This window comes from Haliotis rufescens, unplaced genomic scaffold, assembly GCF_023055435.1.
Source record: "Haliotis rufescens isolate VD_foot unplaced genomic scaffold, xgHalRufe1.0.p SCAF_5, whole genome shotgun sequence".
Lineage (NCBI taxonomy): Eukaryota > Metazoa > Mollusca > Gastropoda > Lepetellida > Haliotidae > Haliotis > Haliotis rufescens.
Genome location: NW_025964223.1, coordinates 54585444 through 54612916, shown reverse-complemented (window position 1 = coordinate 54612916; position 27473 = coordinate 54585444). Strand labels below are relative to the sequence as shown.

At 41.0% G+C, this 27473-nt stretch overlaps 1 protein-coding gene and 1 long non-coding RNA gene across 2 annotated transcripts; one reads left to right on the top strand and one right to left on the bottom strand.

The window, feature by feature from the left end:
• The first annotated feature begins 7967 nt into the window (after positions 1 to 7967).
• Positions 7968 to 13186, top strand: LOC124125929. The gene is made up of 3 exons (XR_006859714.2): positions 7968 to 8233; positions 10503 to 10746; positions 12186 to 13186. It is a non-coding gene; the product is annotated as an uncharacterized LOC124125929 (long non-coding RNA).
• Positions 13187 to 26277: 13091 nt separating this feature from the next.
• Positions 26278 to 27243, bottom strand: LOC125373329. The gene has a single exon (XM_048384337.1). It carries the CDS (start codon positions 27241 to 27243, stop codon positions 26278 to 26280), a length of 966 nt encoding a protein of 321 aa, XP_048240294.1.
• Between the last annotated feature and the right edge of the window lie 230 nt (positions 27244 to 27473).

Genomic DNA, 27473 nt, shown 5'->3' with positions numbered 1-27473 from the left:
ATTAAGCTGACACGCCGCGATATAACTGGAATACTGTTAAAAGTGGCGTTAAACCCAACTCACTCACTCACTCTATTGACATTCACGTTTATATTTTTCAGTACACCTTGGCCACCTTAAGTGGGATATAATTCTATGAGCGTCATTTTAAATGTTTTAACCACATTCCGCTTACACGATCCCCGTGAAGATCCGTGTTATAATTGATCTTCAGCAACCCATGCTTACGTAAGAGGCGTCTAACGTATGGTCAAGCTCGCTGACTAGGTTTGTCGCATGTCATCGTATCCCAATTGCGTAGATCAATGTTCAGGATGTCAATCACCGGATTGTCTGGTCCAGACTCGATTATCTACAGACCGCCGTCATAAAACTGGAACGGCTTTAAGCAACAAACAACCCAAAACGATTTCATATGATTAACATTTTTCAACGCGATGTTACACCAAACTCAACACCCAATACACCTAACCGTTTGTAACAAACACACAAGACAGTGTCCTTACAAAATGGTCTGAAGGAACGTTACAACTCTACTTGGCACACGCTTCCAATTACTGGCATCGGGGGCAGTTCTTCAGAAAACCCAAGACAGGTTAAGTCGTTTGAGATCAGCTCCTTCAATGAACAAAGGTGTTATGTCTGAGTGCTTACCTTATTTCTCACAACTTCTACGAAATTCCCCTTCTTATCCTTCAAACAATACCCTCCTCGCGGCCACGCCCCCATGCGATCACCCATATCGCTGAGAAACACAACCCAAAGTTCCCCACTGCGTTAACAATACAATATTTTCTCAGCTGAAAACCATGTGCTTCGGAAAAACTGGCGCAAGCGTCGAAATAACGTTCTCGCGAGGAAGACGAGATGTAAGAAGTTAATTAGAACACTTGATTCTAGATTTCCCTGTTTCTGGAAACGTTTGGCCAGCTAGAATTACGAATATCTGGAAAAGTTTGACTGAGTGTTCTTTAATAGCCCAATCAACCTGCTTGTAGAAGCTCCCCTACAGAAGGAAACTATTAGACAGCTATTAAACAAACACCAGGGGAGCAGGGGGTGGGGGAGCACCCACACCTGAAGGGATGCGGAGGGATGGGGGATGGGAAAGTTGAGGGTTATGAACTGGAATACAATTTCGGCAGGGGGAGGTAGAAAAAGAGCTATTACAGTAATTATTGTCTAAAATTTGGGTAATATACCGCAGTTCTTGGTTTCCTGGAGGTATATGAACGGCAATTATACTTGAAATATGACTCAATTACCACGTAATTTTGTTGAGACGAAGCACTGCGATGGAGTTCATTACAACTTCGTTATGGGATGATTTAAAATCTGTGTAGCTTATGAGTGAGAAAATTGCAAAGGTGTTACATATTATCTGAAGGATTACCAAAATACCAATGTAAATATTATCGGGTGATCTACCGAGTCCGACGTGGAAGGATGGGGTGTATATGAAGAACAAACATGTCAAGTGGGCTTTGGAGGTTAATTGGTTGAGTGGGAGAAGTAATAGTATAGTAGTTGTAGATGTAGATGTAGTGGTGGTGGATGAAGTTGTAGTGGTGGATGTTGATTTAGGAGACGTTTTTGTGGTGTTTGGGGTGGCAGTTAATCAAGATGGATTATTAATGGAATGTGCTTCTAGTTTATTTATAGTTTGATGTAGTTGCTGTAGTTGTAGTAGTGGTAGTAGTAGTGGTGTGTCTACTTTGTCATATTTGTAGCGGCGGGGGAAGAAATTTTGGTTGTAGTATTGTCAGTGGTAGCGGTGCTTCTACGTTGGTACAATTGTTGTAATAGCGGTAGTAGTTGTGGTAGTGACGGTAGTGGTAGTGGTGGTAGTGGTGCTTCTAGGCTGCTATAATTGTTGTAATAGCGGTAGAAGTTGTGGTAGTGGTGTTTCTACGTTGCTTTAATTGTTGTGATAGCGGTAGTAGTGGACGTGATGGTAGTAGTAGTAGTAGTAGTAGTAGTAGCAGTAGTAATGGTGATAATAGTGGTATTGGTAATGGCAGTGGTAGTGGTGCTTCTACGCTGCTATAATTGTTGTAATAGCGGTAGTAATAGTGGCAGTAGTGGTAGTGATGGTAGTGGTCCTTCTACGCTGCTATAATTGTTGCAATAGCGGTAGTAGTAGTGATAGTCGTGGTAGTGATGGTAGTGGTGCTTCAACGTAGCTATAATTGTTGTAGTAGAGGTAGTAGTTGTAGTGGTAGTGGTGCTTCTAATAGTTGTTACCCAAACCCCAATACGCTAACAGTAGTGGTGGTAGTAGTAGTAGTAGCGTTAGCAGCAGGTGTAGTACTAGTAGCAGCAACAGTAATAGTAGTGGTAGTTGTAGTAGCAGCAGTAGTAGTAGTAGCGGTAGCAGCAGTAGTAGTAGTAGTAGCTGTGGTAGTAGATGCAGTGGTAGTGTAACAGTAGGGTAGTAGTGGCGGTTGTAGTAGTAGGAGTAATGTTGTTGAAGCAGTGATATAAACAGCAGTGCAGCAGTAGTAGAGAGTAGAAATAGTGATAGTAGTAGTAGTAGTAGTAGTAGATGTAGTGGTAGAGTAACTGTAGAGGTGAGGTGAAATTGGGTTTAACGTCGCATCGAAGATTATTTGACTTATATAGCGACGTGCATGCACGTGTGCGTGTGTGTGTGGGTAGCTGCTTGTACTAGTCCGGACTGATGCCGATTTAAAGTGCTAGCCCACTGAGATACCATGCCGCAGATGAACATGAATATCCCACTCAGACACAGTATACTGACTGACCAGTCCTTGTTTTAGCCCCTTAATGCCGAGCGCCAGACAGGGTAACAACAAGTACCATCTTTTAACGTCTTTTGTTAGACACAGCAACGCAGCAGTAGTAGTAGTAGTAGTGCAGGTAGCGGTAGTAGTAGTTGTAGTAGTAGTTTTATGTGATCAAGGTTACGGCATTCAAGGCATCAGTAAAGCTTTCAAAACGTGTCATGGTACAGATGTAGAGGGCATCTCCGTGATGATGTCCGATGCAAGTCCCCATTTTGACTTGTGCCATATGTTTCCGTCTTTTTTCAGGTGAACAATTGACTTGCCTTTGCACGTGTTTGTGACGGTTTCTACCGGCGGTGCCGGATACGCTCACCTTTTCGCGAACACCTGATATCATCATTATTGGATAGTGATTCATAAACACCTGCTCATGTCACAGTCGGAATCCTACAATCGACCCTGTCTTTGGCAGAGATTTCTATTGGATATGGCAAGGGACTTGTCGCTTTTATTTATAATTATCATCTTGTCTGGCTTTGTTCACAATAAATGCACATATTCATAGTTCAGAACTCCAGGAGACGTTCGGATAGTCTTTAGGTGCTAATAGAGGCAGGGCATATCTACCTGATGATGTGATATGCTCGCGTGTGGGGTAGCGGCGTAGTAATGGGAAAAGCCAGGGCTCAGAGGAGAAAACTTCATTAAAGAATATAGGTCGTGCAGAGAGGCTCCCCCTCGACTTCCCCGGCGTATTGTTCACCCCATCTACGTAGTTAATCTCCTTGACTATCGGGGCACGCATCTCTCACCTGAAATTAACGAGTCAAATGAAATAGCGCTACCAATCTCAGTATGACGGTGGGCGACGTCTGCATTGGGAGTTGGGGGAGGGGGAGGAAGGTGGGGGGAGGGGTTCCGTCTAAGATGATAAGGCCAGGTACCAGTGGAGTGGGATTTGAATCCCGCATGAAAACCCGCTTCGTATTTCAAATGAAGAAACGTACACACGGTTGTTGTAATCGCAGGTGTTTCGCAGTGCGAAAGTGAGTGAGTGAGTGAGTTAGGTCTACCACTGCTTTGAAGAATTATTTCGTTATATAACGTGTTTTCTGGAGTTTATTGTTGGAATATTCGTAAAAGCGGCGTAAAACCATACTCACTCACACATGTGGCAGGAGATCCCGAAGTGACGTTGTAAATTGCTTCTTTGGTGAAATCAGCCTACGTATACATATTGTTAAAGGCTGACCATCTCTTGACATACGATAGCTAATAATCTGATGGTACGAACAATAAAACATTATAAAAGGAAGTAATTGTTTGACGTTTCATCACCGTTATATATTATGGCAATGTAATGTTCCAAGGCAATTCGCTGTAGTCTCACAGGATTAGCTGATCGTGGGTTCGAATCCCGGTTCGAACTGATTGTGATCCGTGGTTCGTCTGTACCATACGCAAATTATGGTCGAACATCTATAACCTGTATCATTCGGGTTTTCCCTCCACATTAATATGACACGTAACCAAACTACCGGCAAACCGACGTTCATGTGCTAGAAGCATTTACGTTCATACACCTGAAAAAGTTCTCATGTCACATTATTATATCCCTGATTTGTTTCGATCGGTATAGAGGTAGAGGCAATTCTAATAGATATTTCGGGGTGGTCGGGTAGCCTAGTGGTTAAAGCGTTCGCTCGTCACGCCAAATACCCGGGTTCGATTCCCGACATGGGTACAATGTGTGAAGCCCATTTCTGGTGTCCCCCGCCGTGATGTTGCTGGAATATTGCTAAAAGCGGCGTAAAACCATACTCACTCACTCGCTCACTCACTAATAGATATTTCCACACCAATTCCCATTGTCATGACCCTGGACACACGGGTAAACACTTCTTTAGATATACCCAGCTGAACATGAGGGAACCCGTTATCGACAACACTGTGATAACGATAATGCTATTGTTACGCTGCTGGTTGAGGCATGTTCTTGTAGATAGAAGAGCGCCGAAGTGTTATTTGGAACGAGGACTGTGTATTTCAAGACAACAGATAAAGAGCTCAGGCTAGGCCTGTGTATATCGCATGGGGGTACAGAACCATACCGAGGCGTCAAAACTGCCGATAAAGTATCGACGTGTTTAGGCATAGGAAAACATTGTATGAGTGACATGAATATTTTCCTTGGCAGACTGCGTTTTAACAAAGTGTGTGCGGCGAGCTGGTTGGCGAGAGTGTGTTTAATGTAAGTTGCAATCGCGGACAATGCTTTTTACAAGTGGACAGGTGCATTTTGTGTTTCAGCAATTCGCGTTGGGTAGTTGAAGAGTAATTTGGTTGAAAGCATCGCAAATACTTCAAAAATGGCTTTGGGCACCTAACATACACACACTAACACTAACACTAAAACACACACACACACACACACACACACACACACACACACACACACACACACACACACACACACACACACACACACACACACACAAACACACAAACACACACACACACACACACACACAAACACACACACACTAACACTAACACTAACACTAACACTAACACATACACAGACACACAAACAAACACAAACACAAACAAACAAACAAATAAATAAAGTGTACTGGTGTTAGTTAATTGATATGAAAATGGACCTCAATGGTTTAAAGTTTGTAAAATATCATTATATTATTCCTAATTTAAAATTAAAATTCAGCACGTTTTACGTTTGACATATATATTAGTATGGCTATTTCGCTACCTATTAGTGCTGTGATAGTGAATTTGAAAGGGCAAGGGAGTGTGAGGTGTTATGCCCTAACCACGCTTTAAACAACACCAACCCACTCTGATCCTTCTTGGGAGTGCTGGGATGTTCACTCAGCGTGCATCTGTCAAGCGTTATACTCAAAATCACCACAATCATAATAATCATTTTCTGAAATCAATACATAGATTTGATCATTGTACAATAACCCATCCCTTATGACGTACGGTCGTAACACCGCATGTATGTACACTAACTGGTTCACATGAATGAAACACTCCGATGGTGAACGCTTTAATTTTTTAAAACGAGTTTTTCAAATGAATGAATATGAAACTGTGACAAGATGGATAGAATATGTTCCCGACTGTTTTATATTGATGCAGGAACCTATAAATTACTTCTGCATGTCAGTTATACATTGAATTTGTCGTCAGCTAATGTGAGGGAAAGATAATGAACCCATGAACCCATAATTGCCCATTTTACGGTTCTGTGATGTTCAACACTGTTCAGCTATTTACAATATCAATTAATACAAGGGAGGGAAATAATACTGCCTGTTTCATCACGTGGTAACACGTGTGGGTGATATGAACATCAGTTGACGGAACAGATTGATATATGACAATTGCAACTATACCAATATTAATAAGACATGTTTTGGTACAATATATTAAAGGGGTACTATCCTGGTTCCTTTCGAAGTCCCAGCATTTTTAGATCAGGTTATTCGACCATTCCAGTTTCAGGATCTGCATCAATCTGGTGTTAAAAGACTACCCTGCCCACATAAGTACAATAAGTTCATGCAAGACACCGATTGAAACGTGTAGGCGTCCAGTGACATAATGGCCAGATCAGGGTCAGAAATTACGATGACCAACTGTCATTCTTGAGAACCCGGATGTGCTCCTCTTCTCGTTACCCGGAACGCATCATACTCAACACAAAGTTTAAGGCGAAGTAACTGTGTGGTACCGAGGCATAGCTACGATGAAACCATTTCATAAACCTCTACCGGGATTTTTTTAAAGGTTTTGATTCAATCTGTTTTGTTTGTGTTGTTGTGTTTGTTTAATTGTTTGTTGTTTCACACCGACGTCAGCACTATTCACCTACATAATGACTGCCTGTAAAGGGTAATAACAAAGCGAGACCACGTAGTGATTGCTATTAGCTACACTGTAAATATAAATTGCCAATGCAAGGGAATAACTATTCCACTTGGCGTAAAGGGCAAAATAGATGTGGAAATTATATGTGTAGATTATATTATATAGAAAAAATTGTTCAGAATGTAAACACAGACAAGACGTGTTTAGATCTAAACATGATTAGGAGTGGGTTTAAATCCTAAACGGAATACACATATGGTGTGTTCTATCTAAACGCATGGAGGTCTAAGCACATGGAATGAGCTATCGTCTCACAGCCTAAACACCACCCAAGAACAACATCCCCATATTCTGAAATGTTCAACACATTAAACATGAGACAAGGACCGTGTTTAAGTTTGTGTTGAGGAACCTGACACATTTACAGTGTATGGCCAACGCTGTAGTGGTACGATATAACGTCATCCCAGAGCCCGACCATCCGTTCCTCTAGTCGTGTATAACGACCAGCACAGGTTCCTGGACCCCAGGTCTAGCAGGAATCTCCACGGGGAGGGGTAGGGGGAGATTCATGTTACAAAACTACGATCATGGAAATCCAAAAGGCATTGGCTTACGAATTATCCCCCCACCCCCGATCTATAAATGGGTGCTGTCCGTCCGTCCATCCGTCCGTCCGGGCGCACGAGTGGCCCAGTCGTCTAAGGCGCAGCGATTCGCTGTGCAGAAACGCAAGAAAACTATGATTGTGGGTTCGAATCCCGGTTCTCCCCGATTATGTTTCTAGGTTTGTCAGCACCATACCCGTGCTCGTGGGTTTCAACAAAGTGGTAAACGTCTGAGACCTGCATCACTTCGGGCTTTCCTCACACATTAAGCTGACACGCCGTGATATAACTGGAATAATGTTAAAAGCGGCGTTAAATCCAACTCACTCACACCATCCGTCCGCCCGTCACGTTTTGTTTCCGAAACAGAACTCGAAACCATGAGAGATATCATAACCAAACTTGGCACATAGATAGGTCTAGTGGTGAACTGATAGTTTGGCATTTTTATTTTTCGAGTTTCCATGGAATCGACTTTGACTTAGACTGAAAATGTCGGTAGTGCTCATTTCCGGAGCAGATCTTGAAAACCGTACCATATTTCGTGACTTGCACACAACAGGACATGTCATATAGGCGGGGATATGGGTAGTTCATGCTTGTTTACTGCGCATTGATTTTAAAACATATTTATATTTTACGATATTGAAGATACAAGGTTGGCTGCTGGGTCCGCTGTTATTATGACTGGCGACCAATACCGAGTGAGCGTTATCTAACGACCTGCGCCGCGGCGTCAGATGTCACACATTGCCAGAGATAAACATGGAGGTAACATCACATATATAGCAGGTGAATGGGAGACACTGGTCCAGTATGAATGTCGACAGGTGATGTGAACTGGAGACACCTCAGCTGACCAGTCGTGCATTGGATACTCTGTATTAAGTGATACACGGTCCTTGAGTAACGCTGGAGTGGACATCGGTGGACCTGGTTTGGGCGTATGAGATCCACCTCGGTGGCATAGTGCCCATAGCACCAGTAAGTATCTGGAATGAATAGTCATTTTTTGTCTCTGTCATGTGTGTATGAGTAAGACTGAACACAGCTTGTAACAATATTCTCTGTGTTAGAGGCATAATGTGTTTCGGTTACTGTTACTGCTGTTCAGCGAACATAGAATAGAACATAGAATATATATATATATATATAATCCCACAATTTCCGTTCTTTTGTGTCAAAATTTTAATTGCAAATTATAGCTGTAATTGCAATCCTTTGTCTTTAGTTAATAACACCACTTTGTCTGCACGTTTTGTGTTGCGTTTTATTACGTGCATTAAGCTTAATTATTTTAAATACAACGAGACTACTTTACTTTCACTCACGACGCTATTCGTCGTCTCGATCAAGAGTGGCAATGGGCACCAGGCTATCGAAGATAGTCCCTCTGTAAAGGAAGAAAGGCACTTTTGAGATAACGAGAGTATATGAGGGACCGCAATCATATTCAGGACAACGTGAAGGCAGAGACTGTTGATAAAGTAACAGTTAGATTATTGCTAATACAAGAATTCTAACAGAGTTAAACGACCTCCTTCTATGATGTATACACGTATGCATTTTGAAACAAAAATAAAAATAATTGAAAATAACTACTAATGCGTACAGGTTGATAGATCGATTCATGGATGTAATTTACCGTAAGAGGTATTATATATATCAACATAGTGTTTTATCAATACCTCTGTGGCTGTTATATCAGCGTGTCGGGCAATGATATCAGGTTGCAACCGATAACAGACATATCAGTTAAGAAAGTATTAATGTCAGTTTATAGGGTCGTCTATTCTTGTATACTCGTGTCAGCTATGCAGATGTCAGTATATACTCGTGTCAGTTATGAACGTGTCACTTTTTACACGTGTCAGTTATGTACATGTCAGTATGTATGTGTGTGTGTATGTATGTGTGTGTGTGTGTGTGTGTGTGTGTGTGTGTATATATATATATATAATATAAAATGTAACGTGGCGGTCGGGTAGTCTAGTGGTTAAAGCGTTCGCTCGTCACGCCGAAGACCCGGGTTCGATTCCCGACATGGGTAAAATGTGTGAAGCCCATTTGAAATAGTGCTTAAAAGTGGCGCAAAACCATACTCATTCACTCACTAGGTGATTAGTCAATCAATTTGTTAATAATCTCTTGGTATACCATCAAACTGGATATTACACTGAATGTAGTTTCGGAAAGCCAAGACAAATTATGGCTTGAGTGAGTGAGTGAGTGAGTTTGGTTTAACGCCGCTTTTAACAGTATTCCAGTTATATCACGGCGTGTCAGCTTAATGTGGGAGGAAAGCCCGAAGTGATGCAGGTCTCAGTACCCATATCCTACGCGCCTATTGCTGAATGCAGCGTTAAACAACAAACAAACAAATATACACGTGTCAGTGTTGTACATGTCAATATATACACATGTACATATCTCAGTTGTCTGAGGCTCCGCGATTCGCCGTGCAGAGTTGCGTCCTTTGGGTACGCCAGAAACCTATGATTGTGGCTTCGCCCCGATTATGTTTCTAGGTTTGTCAGCTCCCAATCTCATTACAATGAGACCTTAGTTCTTACTACCGCTAAACAATGATCTGTGGACTAAACAAAGATCAGCGGTAGCGAGAATAGAGATCTGATTTTAATGAGATTGGTCCGCACCATACCCGTGCTCGTGGGTTTCACCGAAGTGGTAAACGTCTGAAACCTGCATCACTTTGGGCTTTCCTCCCACATCACTCACTCATTAAATTCATTTCACGTTCATGTTACTGGCATGATACCAGCAGCCAACATGACTATTATCTCTTTGCAATTATTAATGTTGTATTTCCAAATCAACGGTCTGTGCAGGTTCTTTTACACGACCCACTGTTCTTTTGTGTTTTAATTGCCGCGCATGGTACGTGTTTCCTGAACATAAAAATGAATAAATTGATTGTACTGTGGTGAATGCGATCCTATTCAATACAATGAAAACATATCGTATATATTTAATATCATATCCAGATGTCCATTTCATTTATTGGTATCTATATATAATGTTATGAACGAGATAGTTATTTTTAGCAAGAAGTGTGTTCGCCTGTCAAACTTACCACCTGGGTTTGATTTCAAATTTTGGTACAGTGGTAAAACAGCTATTTCTATTTTGCCCTGCCTTCCTTTGAAACGTGAGTGCTAAAACCGACGTTAAACAATACCCCCATTTTTACACTATGACTTACAGAATGTTAATCAAAACCTTCTACCCGCAGGAAATAGTAAAAGGGGAATATGTCTTCCCAATATTCACAGACAAGGTCAGAGGTCGGGACCAGGCGACAAATGACCTGTCAACACACGTACAAGACGTCACAACAACCAACCAATCAAAACGTCACCGAGAGGTGCCGCGCGGGCATCAATGCTTAAAAGGATCAGACACGGACAGGGATGATTGGAGAACTTCCAAACTAGCAGAAGCATCAGTATTGGTACCAAAGGCGACAACAGATACAGGTAAGTAACGGTACATTGCATCACTCAGAATGGATCTTATACAAGAAGTCATTGTGTACAGTCTGTTTCGAGAAAAATATGACTCTTTGGGACCAGCCATTTAAGAAGGGAGGACGGGAAGAGAGGGACGTATAATGTGGTAGGTCCCTCATCTTTGTAGTCTGTGGAATTGGCTTTTTGTACATTAAAAGACGTTTTGTTTGTTTGTTTGTTGTTTAACGCCGCACTCAGCTATATTACAGCTATATGACGGCGGTCTGTAAATAATGGAGTCTGGACCAGACAATCCAGTGATTGACATCATGAGCATCGATCCACGCAATTGGGATATGATGACATGCATCAACCAAGTCAGCGAGCCGGACCACCTGATCCCGTTAGTCGCCTCTTTCGACAAGCATAGTCGCCTTTTACGGCAAGCATGGGTTGCTTAAGACCTGTTCTACCCCGGATCTTCACGGATCCATTAAAAGACGTCAATTACAACAGAAACATTTATTTCTGTGAGTCCTGTTACCGGTATGACAAAGGAGGGACCTTCCAATGTTACAGTTTGGTTCCATCTCTTAGGCTGTAATTAATATGAATATTCATAGCATGAACTCCCTGGGTGAGCCGGGAAGAACTGGTCCCAGGAACCTACTTTGTCGGGTTGTCATACTTGGACAGGCTGATTGTGAGGCTCCTGCACCGATTGTCGGTGTACCTGGATGGCATTGATCGTTGCTCTAGCAATTCGATCATGTGCAGAGCGCAGTATTATACATGTATTATGTGCAGAGCGCAGTATTATTATACATGTATTATTGCTGAACGCGTTCAATAAATTATTCCCCCCCCCCCCCCCCCCCCCCCCCGTGATTCGTGTCATTCGTGTCAGCAATCTGGTATACGCGGCAAGGATGCCTGACCCTTGTACCTTATGTAGGTTCTTAGCTAGGGGGTTGTAAGGTGGTGGTCATAACCTTTGGGAAGGTCAAAGTCCATGATTACCGACTGACAACAACGTTATTCGTGTTACGTCATCGATCACGAAATCCACATGGAGATATATAACCACGTAGAAACCAATGAGTGAGTATGGTTTTATGCCGCATTTAGCAATATTTCAGCAATATTACGGTGGGGGGCGCCGGAAATGGGCTTCACAAATTGTACCCATGTAGGGAATAGAACCCGGGTCTTCGGCGTGACGAGCGAACGCATTGACTACCAGGCTACCCCAACGCGACAAAAATACAAGCGGATTATGTGTACCTAATTAATTCTGAAAAAAACATTGTTTCATTGTTTTAAAGTTTCTTTTATGCAAGCTACTTGTACAGAGCTTGTCTCCACGTCTCAATTATTGCTTCATGTGGCGTAAAAAAACATCGATCACACACGAGCACGCTACGCCTAATTCAAACATTTTCATGATATAAACTGCTTTTGTTTAGACAGATCCTGTAAATCTGAACTTGTGACTCAACCGCCAACATCATCATGTGATGACGTCAAAGGGCCATGGAACAGACAGTGGGTGTCCATCAACTCTTCGGACTTCCACCCGAGACCAGGCGATGACCACTGACCCAGACCAAGCGATGACCACTGACCCATGGGGAGGGTTGGGCAGGACTTGAGAAAGCCTTTGGATGGGGCTGGGAATAGTGTGTAAGGTTGAAGTGATGGAATGCGTGTGAAAATGCATGATGATGATTATGATGATGATGATGATGGTGATGGTGATGATGACGTGTTTTCAGGCCCTACCGTGTAAGTTACATGTAATGTGTTCGCCAGTGCAGCCTCATTTACCAGTGGTGCTTCAATATATTCACCGTACGCACTAGAAACAAAATCAAGAAATTGTATAATAATTATATTCTCATTAAAGAGAAGTAACACGGTTAACCGGAAGTAAAACTATAAGATCGGAAGTGCTGAAATATTGCTGACAGAATGAAGATGCATGATTATCCTACAAGAACACGACACCCCGTGACCGGAAGTGACGTCATCATACCGGATATGTATTTAACCTGCGTATTACACCAAGCAGAGGCGAACGGTGATCATGTAAACGCTGCAACTAAAACAGTATTGCCCATAGGTTTTCCTTATGTTACATATATTTTTGCCTACGTGGTTGGTGGTTTGATGTATAGCGTTCTGACGATAGTGTTTTGGTGTGAGTACTATCTATTTAAATTTGTATTAGAGTCATAATAAAACAATGCTGAGAACATTTAATAAATTTATCACATACATATCTCTGTATGAATGAAGAGTATATGGAATTGGCCGAAACGAAATTGCAAATGCTGAGGAACAGCTGCCTTAGAAAATATAACATTTCGGAATCCAAGAGAAATTCTTTAATTTGTCCCGTCTCGTATGACATGTCGATGGTGTATCTATGTTTTTGACGAAGGAATACAACATTGTTTTCATATTATAAGATTTTGTTGTTTTGTTGTTTGGAGATTGTAGCATTCGACATTTCACTGAGATGTGCAAAATACACAACCTATCGTAGTAAGGGATACACACACACACCACACTTCGCAGTAACCCACGTACTGTAACAGACTCAGGTCAGTAGTAAGTATAAAATAGAACTACAAGGCTCCGTAGCTCACCTGATCTTTTTCTAAATATATTGTTGTGCTTTGCTTGTTGTTTAACGCTGCACTCAGCAATATTCCAGCAATATGACGGCACTCTGTAAATAATCGTATCTGGACCAGACAATCCAGTGTGATTGACATCATAAAGATCGATCCACGCAATTTGGATACGATGCAGTTAACCAAAAAGGTGGGCGTGACATGCAGTCAGCCATGTTATCGGGCCTGGCCACCTGAACCATGTTGACGAGAAGCATAATAAAGGTTTCTTGGGACCCATATTCTTACCCGGGATGCCCGCTTGTTATGGAAATGGCATGATCAGTAGGGGTTAGAAATGTAAAGGATCTACGCAAAAACAGAGACAGGGGTTGCTACAAAACATATGTCCGCACTATATGAACACATAAAACTAATACGTGAGTAGAGAGCAAAAACAAGGTAGAGGTGGTGAGGTCAGGTGAAATTGGGTTTAACGTCGCGTCCAAGATTATTGCACTTATATAGAGACGTGTGTGTGTGGCTGCTTGTACTAGTCCGGACTGATGCCGATTTATAGTGCTAGCACACTGAGATACCATGCCGCAGTTTAGCATGAATACCCCACTCAGACAAGGTATACTGACTCCGAGCCGACCAGTCCTTGTTTTAGCCCTTTAATGCCGAGCGCCAGACAGGGTAACAACAAGTACCATCTTTTAACGTCTTTTGGTATGACGCGGCCGGGGATCGAACCCCGGACCTTCCGCTCTCCGGGCGGACGCTCTACCACTAGACCACGGAGGCGGTCCAAACAAGGTAGAGGTTTTGCCGAATACTCACAGATACACCAAAAGTAGCATATGCTTTTACGTGAAAAGTTTTGCTTAAAAGTGACAATTTCGAGCTGACATTACAATGTCAACCATGAACATCGTATTATACATTATATGTCATCATCCACGGATAAAAGTGACACACACAAAGCAAGGTTACACACACACTAACACTAACACTAACACACTCACACGCTAACACACTGACACTAACACTAACACACACGGCGAACCTGGATTCAAACCCATGATCATAAGTTTCTAGCACGCACATACAATTCTAAATGTACACGATGTGTGATGAAGTTCCCGTTACAGTTTCTCACCTTGACCCACATTGTGTATCGCATCCTGGAGAATGAACTTTAATACACAGGGCCAACACGTATATATCGTCATATCAGCAACCTCATGTCAACAGTTACATGTATAAACCCGTTCTGTCTTTAAGGGGAACGGTGACACAGTAGGCCAAGCCGTTACGTCCTGTTCACCTTTGGTATGATTATCGGGTTTTAACAAAGTGGTAAAACTGACCTGCATCATTTCAGGCTTCCGCCACGCATTGCGCCATAATATAACAGAAATACTGTTCAAAGCGGCATTAAACCAGAGGCACAAGAACGGATTATCTGTACATGCTTACAATGAAGTATTATTAATATGTTTCAATTTTGCCTTTATCAACTTCATATATCACAATCCCAATTTCCTCTTGACTGCAGTAACACGGTGTCGAAAATATTTCAGAAAGACTCCAAATTTCATCTCGACCCATACACTTTACATTCCCTACAGACAAGCCCCTTTAAGCGTAATCAAGCCATCAAGGGAAGTTATGTCATATTCCAAGCGAAAGCACCGAGATACCAGAGAAACTCAACACCAATCACAGCCTGCTCGTAAACGTAGACCTATTGCTGCATGGCTGCATGGTTACATGGCTTTCAAAACAAATAAAGTTTATAAATATGAAATAAATGGTGAAACTATATAAACGAATAGGACGATGTATAATGATAAGCATGCAGTGCAGAAAGGAAAATAGTATCTTTTGCGCCCCGGCGTTTGGCGTTCCGGTTGAGGTGACGTGATAAGTAAAGACGTTGAGAAGGAATATAGACGTTACACCAAGACTTCCATATCTCTCTCACTGAAGATCGGCCTCAGGGGACCCCACTCCCCTCTGAAAATAATAATTGAAAAGTAAATTGCCCGTGAAATTCTTTCAAAGCCGCTATAAAAACTATGAGGTTAGAGGCGCTCCAAGTAGGTCACGGAATAACGTTGACAAAAAAAGGTTAATATTTTTGACAAAGGAGACTTGTAAAGAGATTGTTTTACAATATGGAAACAAAACGAAAAGTGCTGCAAACACTGAAATTTAGACTTCAAATGCTAGGAAACATTAATTCTGAGCTGAGCTAAAAAAACAATTCAAGACTGATTGAAAAATGAAGTGATATTTTTCGCAAAACACATGTGTTAACGTTATTATTAGTAGCATGTGTTGTTTATTCGTTCCATATGAGTTTATTGATAGTACATATGTGTATCATATATACGAGTGAATGATATTAAAACAAATAATATAGTGCTGATATTGTCTAGATAGTTTGTGTTGCTCTCATTGATAATAATATAGGATGTCATATATGAAGAAATATATTCACCTCAGAATCAATACCCGTTGTGTATTGTTTTATGTTATTGTCACATTTGTCACGCATGGTACAGTTATTAATATTGTTTTCGATAACAATAAATATCAATATGGTATATTTTGTTCTGGCTGCAGGAAACGGTCTTTATGAATATGTGCAGTATTAACAGTTCATTGTAGACCGATATTGCCAAGAACGGTATCAACAACAATGAGAGCTTTAAATACGTGTGTCTGTCTGTAAAGAATACGTCATACGATAAAGGATATTGACATGACGTACAAACTTGGTGACGTCATCAAGGGAGTGAAAGAAGTATCATTTATAGTTTCATGAGTAAAGCAGTCATGATAGAAATATTACATAAAAAGCCTCAAGAACCATTTCCATAAACATAGAAACCTCAACTAAAAGCAGAATCCATGAGGAATAATATTCAAATTCATATTCACAATTCTCTCTCTCTCTCTCTCTCTCTCTCTCTCTCTCTCTCTCTCTCTCTCTCTCTCTCTCTCTCTCTCTCTCTCAATTCCATACGACGGATACTTAATCCGTACTCTCTGTCTCTCTCTCTCTCTCTCCTCCCTCGCACTCCCTATCTATCTATGTATTCAAATTCATATTCACAATCCTCTCTCTCTCACTCTCACTCTCTTTCTCTCATCCCCCTTTCTCTCTCTCTTGCAATTCCATACTACGGATACTTAATCCGTACTCTCTCAGTCTCTCTCTCACTCTTACTTCCCCTCTATCCCTCTCTCTCTCCTCCCTCGCACTCCCTATCTATCTATGTATTCAAATTCCTATTCACAATCCTCTCTCTCTCACTCTCACTCTCTTTCTCTCATCCCCTTTCTCTCTCTCTCTTGCAATTCCATACTACGGATACTTAATCCGTACTCTCTCAGTCTCTCTCTCACTCTTACTTCCCCTCTCTCCCTCTCTCTCTCCCCTCCCTCGCACTCCCTATCTATCTATGTATCTATCCTCTCTCTCACTCAATCTCTCTCACACACACACACACACACACACACACACACACACACACATACACACACACACCATGAGGAATAATATTCAAAGTACATGACTTCGAAGCAAAAAACACGTTTGTGAATATTTACGAATATCTTCTGAAGCGCAGGATAACGCACAGCTGAATTTAATGTGAGACACAATAACCAGGAATGACTCCGAGAGAGGACATGGCCTAAAAGCACAAATGTTTTCATTGACTATTCTATCAGCATCTTAAAGACCTAGTTGATATTCGAATTCGCAGTACAAGCACTATGTTCAGTGTGACATACAGTAAACTACGTTTATAACGAACACGCTTATAACGAACTGACGAATATAACGAACATATTTTTCGTCCCGGCCATTTGCTGTATATATGCGGTATTTTTGCTTATAACGAACTACAGTTATAACAAACTAATATTTGTGGTCCCTTTGAGTTCGTTATAACCGTAGTTTACCGTATATGTTTGAAGCATATGTTGAAGTATTGTCAAGTTATAAACGTTAAGATAACTACGTTTTTGAAGCAGTTTTATATGAACCAGTCTTCCAATCACAGTATCTTGCTATCTGGTGATGGCTAAACATTATGGAGAAGGAGATCACCACACGTGCTGTGCGCGTCCGCCCGTTCAATGAAATGACAGATTAACACACAAGAAATAACTTAACACCGATGTCGTCATGTTATTCAAATAAAGAAAATGGAACAAACGTTTTGAACGCAGGGCATGCTGCACGTGCAAATCACGCTCGAGAATGTTACATTCTGCAGAAGGTCTTGGAGTGAACGTTAAAGTTTATCTCAGAGAAAAAGGGGAGCGTTGAGCACTTTGCCCGATTATGCGTCATAATGAGGATATCTCAAAAGCTGTTAGCTATTTTAAAGTGAATATTTTTGCGCTGCGGTCACCGATAGTCCAGTGAAATCACGGCGGAGTGTAAATAATCGTGATTAATAAATAATGTATAAATACCAGTAAACTATTCAAAGACACTCGCCTCAAGAGGAATGACTGAAACTTACCAACAGTCAACTTTCCATATTCGAGCAATATTCCTGCAGCTCCAACCCTTGGTGTCTACATTTTACAACGTTTGAGGTTCAATCAATCATTCTCTTTCTACCAAGATTTCAAAGAGCGTCATGCAAGTCGTGCTCTGAAGCTGTTTGATCAAGGTAACATTCGAGGCATCAGCTTTCAAAATAGTTTATGGTAGACACGTGGAGGACATTTCCAAATTCAACACTTGTGACCCAAATGATGTCCGATGCAATTCTCTGTTATAACTTGTAACATATGTTCCTGTGTTACTAGATGGACAATTGACTTACCCTTGCATGTGTTTGTGATGGGAGTCACGGGTGACGCAGGATATATCACACCTTTTCGCAAACACCTGGTATTATCACTATTTGATAGTGATTCATAAACACCTGCTCGTGTCATATTCGGAATCGTACATTCGAGTCTTTTTTTAGCAGATATTTCTGAAGAATATGGAAAGGGTTTTGTCGCTTTTGTTTTACCAAAATATATCCAGCGGTTAACTACTTAACAAACCATGACGTCGGTGCGTTATAAACTCCCACTTATCATGTTATGCCTCTTATTATAGCGCGCCTGGTGTCGTCACTGGCTTTCGGTGATGATATCGTGCGTGTTGTCTTTACGCCCGGTGGGATGGTTGGGGATGGTTGTTCCACAGCGTTGGCGTTATGTATGCGTTGTTCTTACAACACGACCTGCATATGGTACTTGGGAAATGATGTCCAGGAATGTCTCACAAGGTTAAGTCCCCGATTATGTTTCTAGGTTTGTCAGCACCATACCCGTGGGTTTCACCTATGTGGTAAACGTCTTAAAACCTGCATCACTTTCTTTCCTCCCGCATTAAGCTGACATGCCGTGATATAAAGGGAATACTGTTCAAAGCTGCGTAAACAAAACGCTGGTAAAATCTGTTTAAATCCGAAAATTTGATTTTATTTTTAAAAAAAAAAAAATTACGCAAAATACTGCAATATTTAAAAACAGATGGATCTTTAAAGATCACAAAAGTTAAAAACACATTTTACAGCATTGTCCTATGATAACAGTTGTTAGCACTTTGGAGAAACGGTATAAACGTCTTGCTGAGAAGACCATGCGGTACTATTCTATTATAAAAACAAATTACACTATTTGTCAGTTTCGCTACATTTCAGTCGGGTTGTCAGCGTTGAATCCCCCAATGAAGGTAGACACGACTTTAACGCTGGAAACGTTCGAGTGGCTGTTTTCATTTATAACGCGCATCAAACTTTGACTGGTTATTTTTTACCCGACATGCATCCTAACAAAAACATCATGGAGATTTGCCTTCCTTTACACGTGACTTGGAGCGCAAACTCCGAAGTCTCACGCATTTAGCCGGAGATTGATTGAACAAATGTTGGCAAAGTCTCGAAGCAAAAACAGCGGATCTAACCCCTATAAATATCCCACTATCACGCTAATTTCAATAGATTGTCTGTCGTGATTATTTCGTTTTATCTAAACTTTCACCCCCGGGGTATTAAAAACCGTGAATTACACGAAAGCTGATCAGTAAAGTTTGGGATTTGATATGACGATATGTTCACGCGGCTTGAAGTCAATACCCGTACTTTCGGGAAATCAAACCACATTTTAATTCGGAAGGCGTGCATCTGAACTTAACACAGGATTTGCAATACGTGTCAGTTTTCTCTTCCATACCCTACACAAGATAATTGAATAATTTTTTAGATTTATTTTCTTCATTTACAATTTTTTTGCTTCAAGAGGATTCTCCTTTGATCAGCATCGTGCGGGAGGTTATTTTCAACGGTACAGTAGTGCCTTAGAGATACAATCTTTGAAATGACGCCTTGAATATGGGTTATTTCAATTTTCAGTTCATCTTTACACCTATCAGTTCTGAGGCTTTGCTTTAATTGATAGTTTTACTGTTACAGAATAGACAGTCTATGTACCAGTAGCAGAATGAACTAAATCTACACAACTGTATATGTGTGATATGATGTAGTGCCTCGTGAAATCTTGCTGAGAACCCGTTCCAGGAACGATGTGAGAAAATGTTAGTATTTGCATACAATCATTGGTCTTTTGCCATCAACGTATGTTCCCACATTCTGGCGGGCGTTCGTAATTATTTCAGTATTTACTTATGACTAAACTAGGCTACACCACACCACAGCGCACAACACAACACCACGTAACACAACGCCGCATCGCACCGCACCGCACCGCACCGCACCGCACCGCACCGCATCGCATCGCATCGCATCCCTAAACACCGCATCACACACCACGCCACACCTCACTACCAAAACATGGGCACAAAATGATGATATACACAAATATCCCAGTTTGTTTGCGTTATTGCTGTTAAACGCCTCACTCTGTAATATCTCATCTGTATGACGGCGGCCTGTAAATAATCGACTCCAGACAATCCAGTGATGGATATTGTGAACAACGACCCACGCCGTCGGGGTACGATGACACACGTCGATTCAGTCGCCCCTTACGACCAGCATCGGTTGCTGGGGACCTATGCTAACCCGGAATCCTCGCCGGGTCTCATCTCCAACAAATCAATATATATACGACAAAGAAATGTTTTACTGAAAGCTCAATAATCGCCAAAAGCATAATTCCTGTCTTCTCTCTACATTTGTACCCATCCTTTTTGTTCTTGGGGAAAAGAAATATGACCGTACACACATACAGTAACATACGTTTATAACGAACACGCTTATAACGAACTGGCGGATATAACTAACTTTATTTTTGGTCCCGGCCATTTGCTGTATAGATGTTGCATATATGTTTATAACGAACTACGGTTATAACGAACTAAAATTAGTGGTCCATTTGAGTTCGTCATAACCGTAGTTTACTGTATATATCATCCTGCTTGTTCCAATAGCATGGCTCCGTAAATATTATACGTCAACGCCAGAAAACAACCAGTCTCGATTATCTGCCGTAACAGATTCCATTGGGCAAAATAGCGGTGACAATTATATGAATTGATCACTGAAAATCATTGGTGACACCAGGTTTTTGCGACAAGGGTAAGCATGTCCTGCTCTACCGTAGCACCGCCACTTTCACAACACATTTAGACCATACATCCAAACTGCCGATGTTGTTTCTTCTTGAGCTTAATTTCAACTGTTGTATCTGTCGCAAATCTGTTTTTCAGTTTCTTTAGATGATCGTTCTTATTGTGACAATGTAATTATTTTCATGTAATTATCCTTAATGTATACCTTGTAACACTCCTATAGAGGAATAAAAGTATATATATAAACAAGTATATCCCCTTTAAAGCCACCTCTGCCCCGTCCTCTGTGTAAAGGACTGTAAATCAAGGCACTAGGTATACCCTAGCTCTGCGCTCGGTCGACGACGGGAGCCTTCCAAGTATTTGAACTTGCAGAGAACGTTTTCCATATAGTGGATTACACTCGTTGATGGGGAGGGGGTGATGTCATCAGGTTTCGCGAGTCTATTTCTCTGTCAAAGAAATCAAAGCCCAATCTTAATTGACCTTTCCCGGAAATGTCGCAATAAATTCCCTAGAGAAGATATTCACATGGACGAGAGTGTGTTTGTTATTCTTTTCCTGTTTGTAAGTAGTCGAAAATGGGTTTTTTCGAGTTTGATTTGAATGCCTTGTACATGTACCCAACTTGCTGTGCCTTGTGGTTTGGTGTATCTCGCACAGTGTAGAATGTTGTCACGTGCTCCGTCATCTGTGGGTGGAAATAGGTACTCTCTCCCTCCCCTCTCTCACACTCTTATCCAGACTTCTCTATCTCCACTCCGTCTCTCTCTCTCTCTCTCTCTCTCTCTCTCTCTCTCTCTCTCTCTCTCTCACACACACACACACACACCATGAGGAATAATATTCAAATTCATATTCTCTCTCTCATGTTGTCAGTGGATGGAAGGATAAAGCGCTCACATGCTTTACCCTCTGCCCGTGGATGTGTGTGGCGCCTTCAGGAGGAAGCGGGGGTGGTGGGGATTTTAGGGGCGCTTTGAAAGTGTTTCATGTACTCGCGCGTCACTTTCTGGACGAGGATTCACATACCTCATTAACGTTAACGGAGGAGTATCGAATCGGAGTAAAACATCAAATGGGAGGTAACGAACTCCAGTACAACATAAACGAATAAGTATCAAATCAAATTTAAACATTAACGGAGGAGTATCAAATCGGAGTAAAACTTCAACGGAGGGGTATCGAATCGGAGTTAAACATCAACAGAAAGGTATCGAATCAAAGTAAAACATCAACTCAGGAGTATCATATCAGTGTAAAACATCAACGGAGGAGTATCGTATCGGATTATAATATCAATGGAGGAGTATCGAATCGGAATAAAACACCAAAGGAGGCGTATCAAATCGGGGTAAAACATCAACGGAGGAGTATCGAAACAAAGTAAAACATCAACGGAGGCGTATCATATCGGAGTAAAACATCAGCAGAGAAGTGTTGAATCCCAGTAAAACATCAACTCAGGAGTATCGTATCGGAGTAAAACATCAAGTCATGAGTATCGTATCGAAGTAAAACATCAACGGAGTAGTATCGTATCAGAGTAAAACATCAACAGAGGAGTATCGTATCGGAGTAAAACATCAACGGAGGAGTATCGTATCGGAGTAAAACATCAATGGAGGAATATCGAATCGGAGTAAAACATCAACGGAAGCGTATCATATCGGAGTAAAACATCAGCAGAGGAGTATTGAATCCCAGTAAAACATAAACGGAGGCGTATCGAATCGGAGTAAAACATCAACAGAAAGGTATCGAATCAAAGTAAAACATCAACTCAGGAGTATCGTATCGGAGTAAAACATCAACAGAGGAGTATCAGAGTAAAACATCAACGGAGGAGTATCGTATCGGAGTAAAACATCAACGGAGGAGTATCGTATCGGAGTAAAACATCAACGGAGGAGTATCGTATCGGAGTAAAACATCAGCAGAGGAGTATTGAATCCCAGTAAAACATCAACGGAGGAATATCGAATCGGAGTAAAACATCAACAGAGGCGTATCGAATTGGAGTAAAACTTCAACAGAAAGGTATCGAATCAAAGTAAAACGTCAACTCAGGAGTATCGTATCGGAGTATAACATCAATGGAGGAATATCGAATCGGAGTAAAACACCAACGGAGGCGTTTCATATCGGAGTAAAACATCAGCAGAGGAGTATTGAGTCCCAGTAAAACATCAACGGAGGAATATCGAATCGGAGTAAAACATCAACAGAGGCGTATCGAATTGGAGTAAAACATCAACAGAAAGGTATCGAGTCAAAGTAAAACATCAGCAGAGGAGTATCGTATCGGAGGAAAACATCAACGGAGGAGTATCGTATTGGAGTAAAACATCAACGGAGGAATATCGTATCGGAGTAAAACATCAACGGAGGAGTATCGTATCGGAGTAAAACATCGACGGAGGAGTATCGTATCGGAGTAAAACATCAACAGAAAGGTATTGAATCCCAGTAAAACCTCAACAGAGGAATATCGAATCGGAGTAAAACATCAATCGAGGCGTATCACATCGGAGTAAAACATCAGCAGAGAGGTATTGAATCCCAGTAAAACCTCAACGGAGGAATATCGAATCGGAGTAAAACATCAACGGAGGCGTATCGAATCGGAGTAAAATATCAACAGAAAGGTTATCGAATCAAAGTAAAACATCAACGGAGGAGTATCGTATCGGAGTAAAACATCAACAGAGGAGTATCGTATCGGAGTAAAACATCAACGGAGGAGTATCGTATCGGAGTAAAACATCAACAGAGGAGTATCGTATCGGAGTAAAACATCAACGGAGGAGTATCGTATTGGAGTAAAACATCAACAGAGGAGTATCGTTTCGGAGTATAACATCAATGGAGGAATATCGAATCGGAGTAAAACATCAATCGAGGCGTATCATATCGGAGTAAAACATCAGCAGAGGAGTATTGAATCCCAGTAAAACATCAACGGAGGTGTATCGAATCAAAGTAAAACATCAACAGAAAGGTATCGAATCAAAGTAAAACATCAAGTCATGAGTATCGTATCGGAGTAAAACATCAACAGAGGAGTATCGTATCAGAATAAAACATCAACGGAGGAGTATCGTATCGGAGTATAACATCAATGGAGAAATATCGAATCGGAGTAAAACATCAATCGAGGCGTATCATATCGGAGTAAAACATCAACAGAGGAGTACAGAATCTGAGTAAAACATCAACGGAGGAGTAACCTCAACTCACTTGGATACATTTTCCCCGAGTTTCCTAGTTAAGAATGCATGTATTGCACAATATTGACTGTAAAGAAATGCCCGATACACTTCCTACGTCTTGCAACTGAAACACAAGGCTGATCGTGGTGATCACCGGAAGGGAGGTAACCCATGTCCCATTTCAGTTGAGGCACGGCGCCGATAACACACAGTAGTACCAAACAGACAGTATTCATGTCGGACACAGGTAATACAAAACAAACTCACCTATAATAACCGTTAACATAGATAAATATGCATGTAGTTTAACCCTCGATAATTTATACAACTTGGGTATACATTTTGTTGTGGGCGGTGGCGTGTGATGGAGCGAAGCGGACGTATAAGAGTTGGTTGTTGTTTTCGTGTTAGTTTGTTCTTCCGCCTAAAGGTTCTACTACACCAAATCAGTACCAGTTTGGACAGTGCGGTTTTTGTAGGGAGCCTTCAGTGCAGATCGAGAGATATCTGCAGGCTGTGATTGGAGGATATTCTGTAAGATTTTTATGTCTTTCAAATGTACATCCATCCAGTTATTAAAACTGACCATGTTTTTTCTATATTTAGTACTGTCTATTTCAACATGATGACTATGCTGAATGTGACCACAGCTATTTTCAAGTAGGTGACATTTGGTGCGAAACTGGGGGTGGTGTGTTTAGCTTCCGGTACTCGGAAAAGGATCTGGTCATTTTTTATTTTTTTATTGCTGCTCTAAGGCCAAACTGTGAACACACGTACAGGTAATAGCTGTTGAATGCTTATTCATTTTAAAAAAAAAAATATAACGTTACTATAGCAGTCTATGGGAAAACATTTGGTTGTGTGTAACCTAAACACTCAAAATCAGAGTTACTATTATACAAACACACAAATAACAGTGCTTGAGAAAGATATTATTTCTCAGAATCCTTTTCCCAATGAAGACTTTTATTGAGTACGGATCTAGATAACACGGTCAAACAATGTGCCCGAATTGGAAGAGTCAAAGTTATTGTGTGCTTGATTCTAGAATAGTATCATATATCGTGTGCCTAATCTGTGATGTATACTTATATTGTGTGCCCTATCTGTCATGTATTCTTATATTGTGCGCCTTATCTGTGAAATATTCTTATATTGTGCGCCTTATCTGTCATGTATTTTTATATTGTGCGCCTTATCTGTGATGTATTTTTATATTGTGCGCCTTATCTGTGATATATTCTTCTATTGTGCGCCCTATCTGTGATGTATTCTTATATTGTGCGCCTTATCTGTGATGTATTCTTATATTGTGTGCCCTATTTGTCATGTATTTTTATATTGTGCAGCCTATCTGTGATGTATTCTTATATTATGCGCCTTATCTGTGATGTATTCTTATATTGTATGCCTATATCTGTGATGTATTCTTATGTTGTGCGCCTTATCTGTGATATATTCTTATATTGTGCGCGTTATCTGTGATGTATTCTTATATTGTGCGCCCTATCTTTGATGTATTCTTATATTGTGCGCCCTATAAGTGATGTATTCTTATATTGTGTGCCCTATCTGTGATATATTCTTATGTTGTGTGCCTATATCTGTGATGTATTCTTATGTTTTGCATGCCTAATCTGGGATGTATTTTTATATTGTGCGCGTTATCTGTGATGTATTCTTATTTTGTGCGCCCTATTCTAATGTATTATGCGCCTAATCTGTGACGTTTTGCAATATTTTGTGTTCATTATCTTGGATGTATTGTTATGTGCGCCTAATCGGATGTATTCTTATGTTTTGTCCACCTATCCTGTGATGTAATCTTATGTTTTTGCACATTATCTGGGATGTATTATTATGTTATGTGAGCATTGTCTGGGATGTAATCTTATGTTTTATGCGTCTTTCTCTGCTACGTATTCTTATATTTTGTGCGCCTTATCGCGGATGCATTCTCATATTGTGTGCCTAATATGGACTGTATTCTTAACTATAGTGCGCATTATCTGGGACGTGTTCACATGTAGTGTATGCCTTATCTGGGATGTATTCTTAACTATAGTGCGCATTACCTGGGACAAGTTCACATGTAGTGTATGCCTTATCTGGGATGTATTCTTATAATTCTAATATTTGATAATTTATCATTATACCGAACCTTAATAATGTCATTTATTTCTATATTGCATGTGTCCAGGCCATGATTCATTCCTTTATTGCATGTGTCCAAGTCATGATTTATTCCTTTGTTGCATGTGTCCAGGTCATGATTCACTCCTTTGTTGCACGTGTCCAGGTCATGATTCAATCCTTTGTTGCATGTGTCCAGGTCATGATTCACTACTTTGTTGCATGTGTCCAGGTCATGATTCATTCCTTTGTTGCATGTGACCAGATCGTGATTCATTCCTTTGTTGCATGTGTCCAGGTCATGATACATTCCTTTGATGCATGTGTCCAGGTCATGATTCATTCCTTTTTTGCATGTGTCCAGGTCATGATTCATTCCTTTGTTGCATGTGTCCAGATCGTGATTCATTCCTTTGTTGCATGTGTCCAGATCGTGATTCATTCCTTTGTTGCATGTGTCCAGGTCATGATTCATTCCTTTGATGAATGTGTCCAGGTCATGATTCATTACTTTGTTGCATGTGTCCAGGTCATGATTCATTCCTTTGTTGCATTTGTCCAGGTCATGATTCATAACCTTGTTGCATGTGTCCAGATCGTGATTCATTCCTTTGTTGCATGTGTCCAGGTCATGATTCATTCCTTTGATGCATGTGCCCAGGTCATGATTCATTCCTTTGTTGCATGTGTCCAGGTCATGATTCATTCCTTTGTTGCATGTGTCCAGATCGTGATTCATTCCTTTGTTGCATGTGTCCAGATCGTGACTTATTCCTTTGTTGCGTGTATCCAGGTCATGATTAATTACTTTGTTGCATGTGTCCAGGTCATGATTCATTCCTTTGTTGCATGTGTCCAGATCATGATTCAGTCCTTTGTTGTGTGTGTCCAGGTCATGATTCATTCCTTTGTTGCGTGTGTCCAGGTCATGATTCATTCCTATATTGCACATGCCTGGATGATTCATTACTACATTGCATGAATCTGGGTCGTATTCATTCTTATAGTGCATGTGTCTAGGTCGTGATGTATATCTATATTACATGTGTCTAGGTCGTGATTTATTCCTATAATGTACGTGTCTAGGTCGTGATTCTTTCCTATACTGCATATGTGAAGGTCCAAATCATGTATTACTGGCTGTAGTTCGACCAAGAGCTTCACACT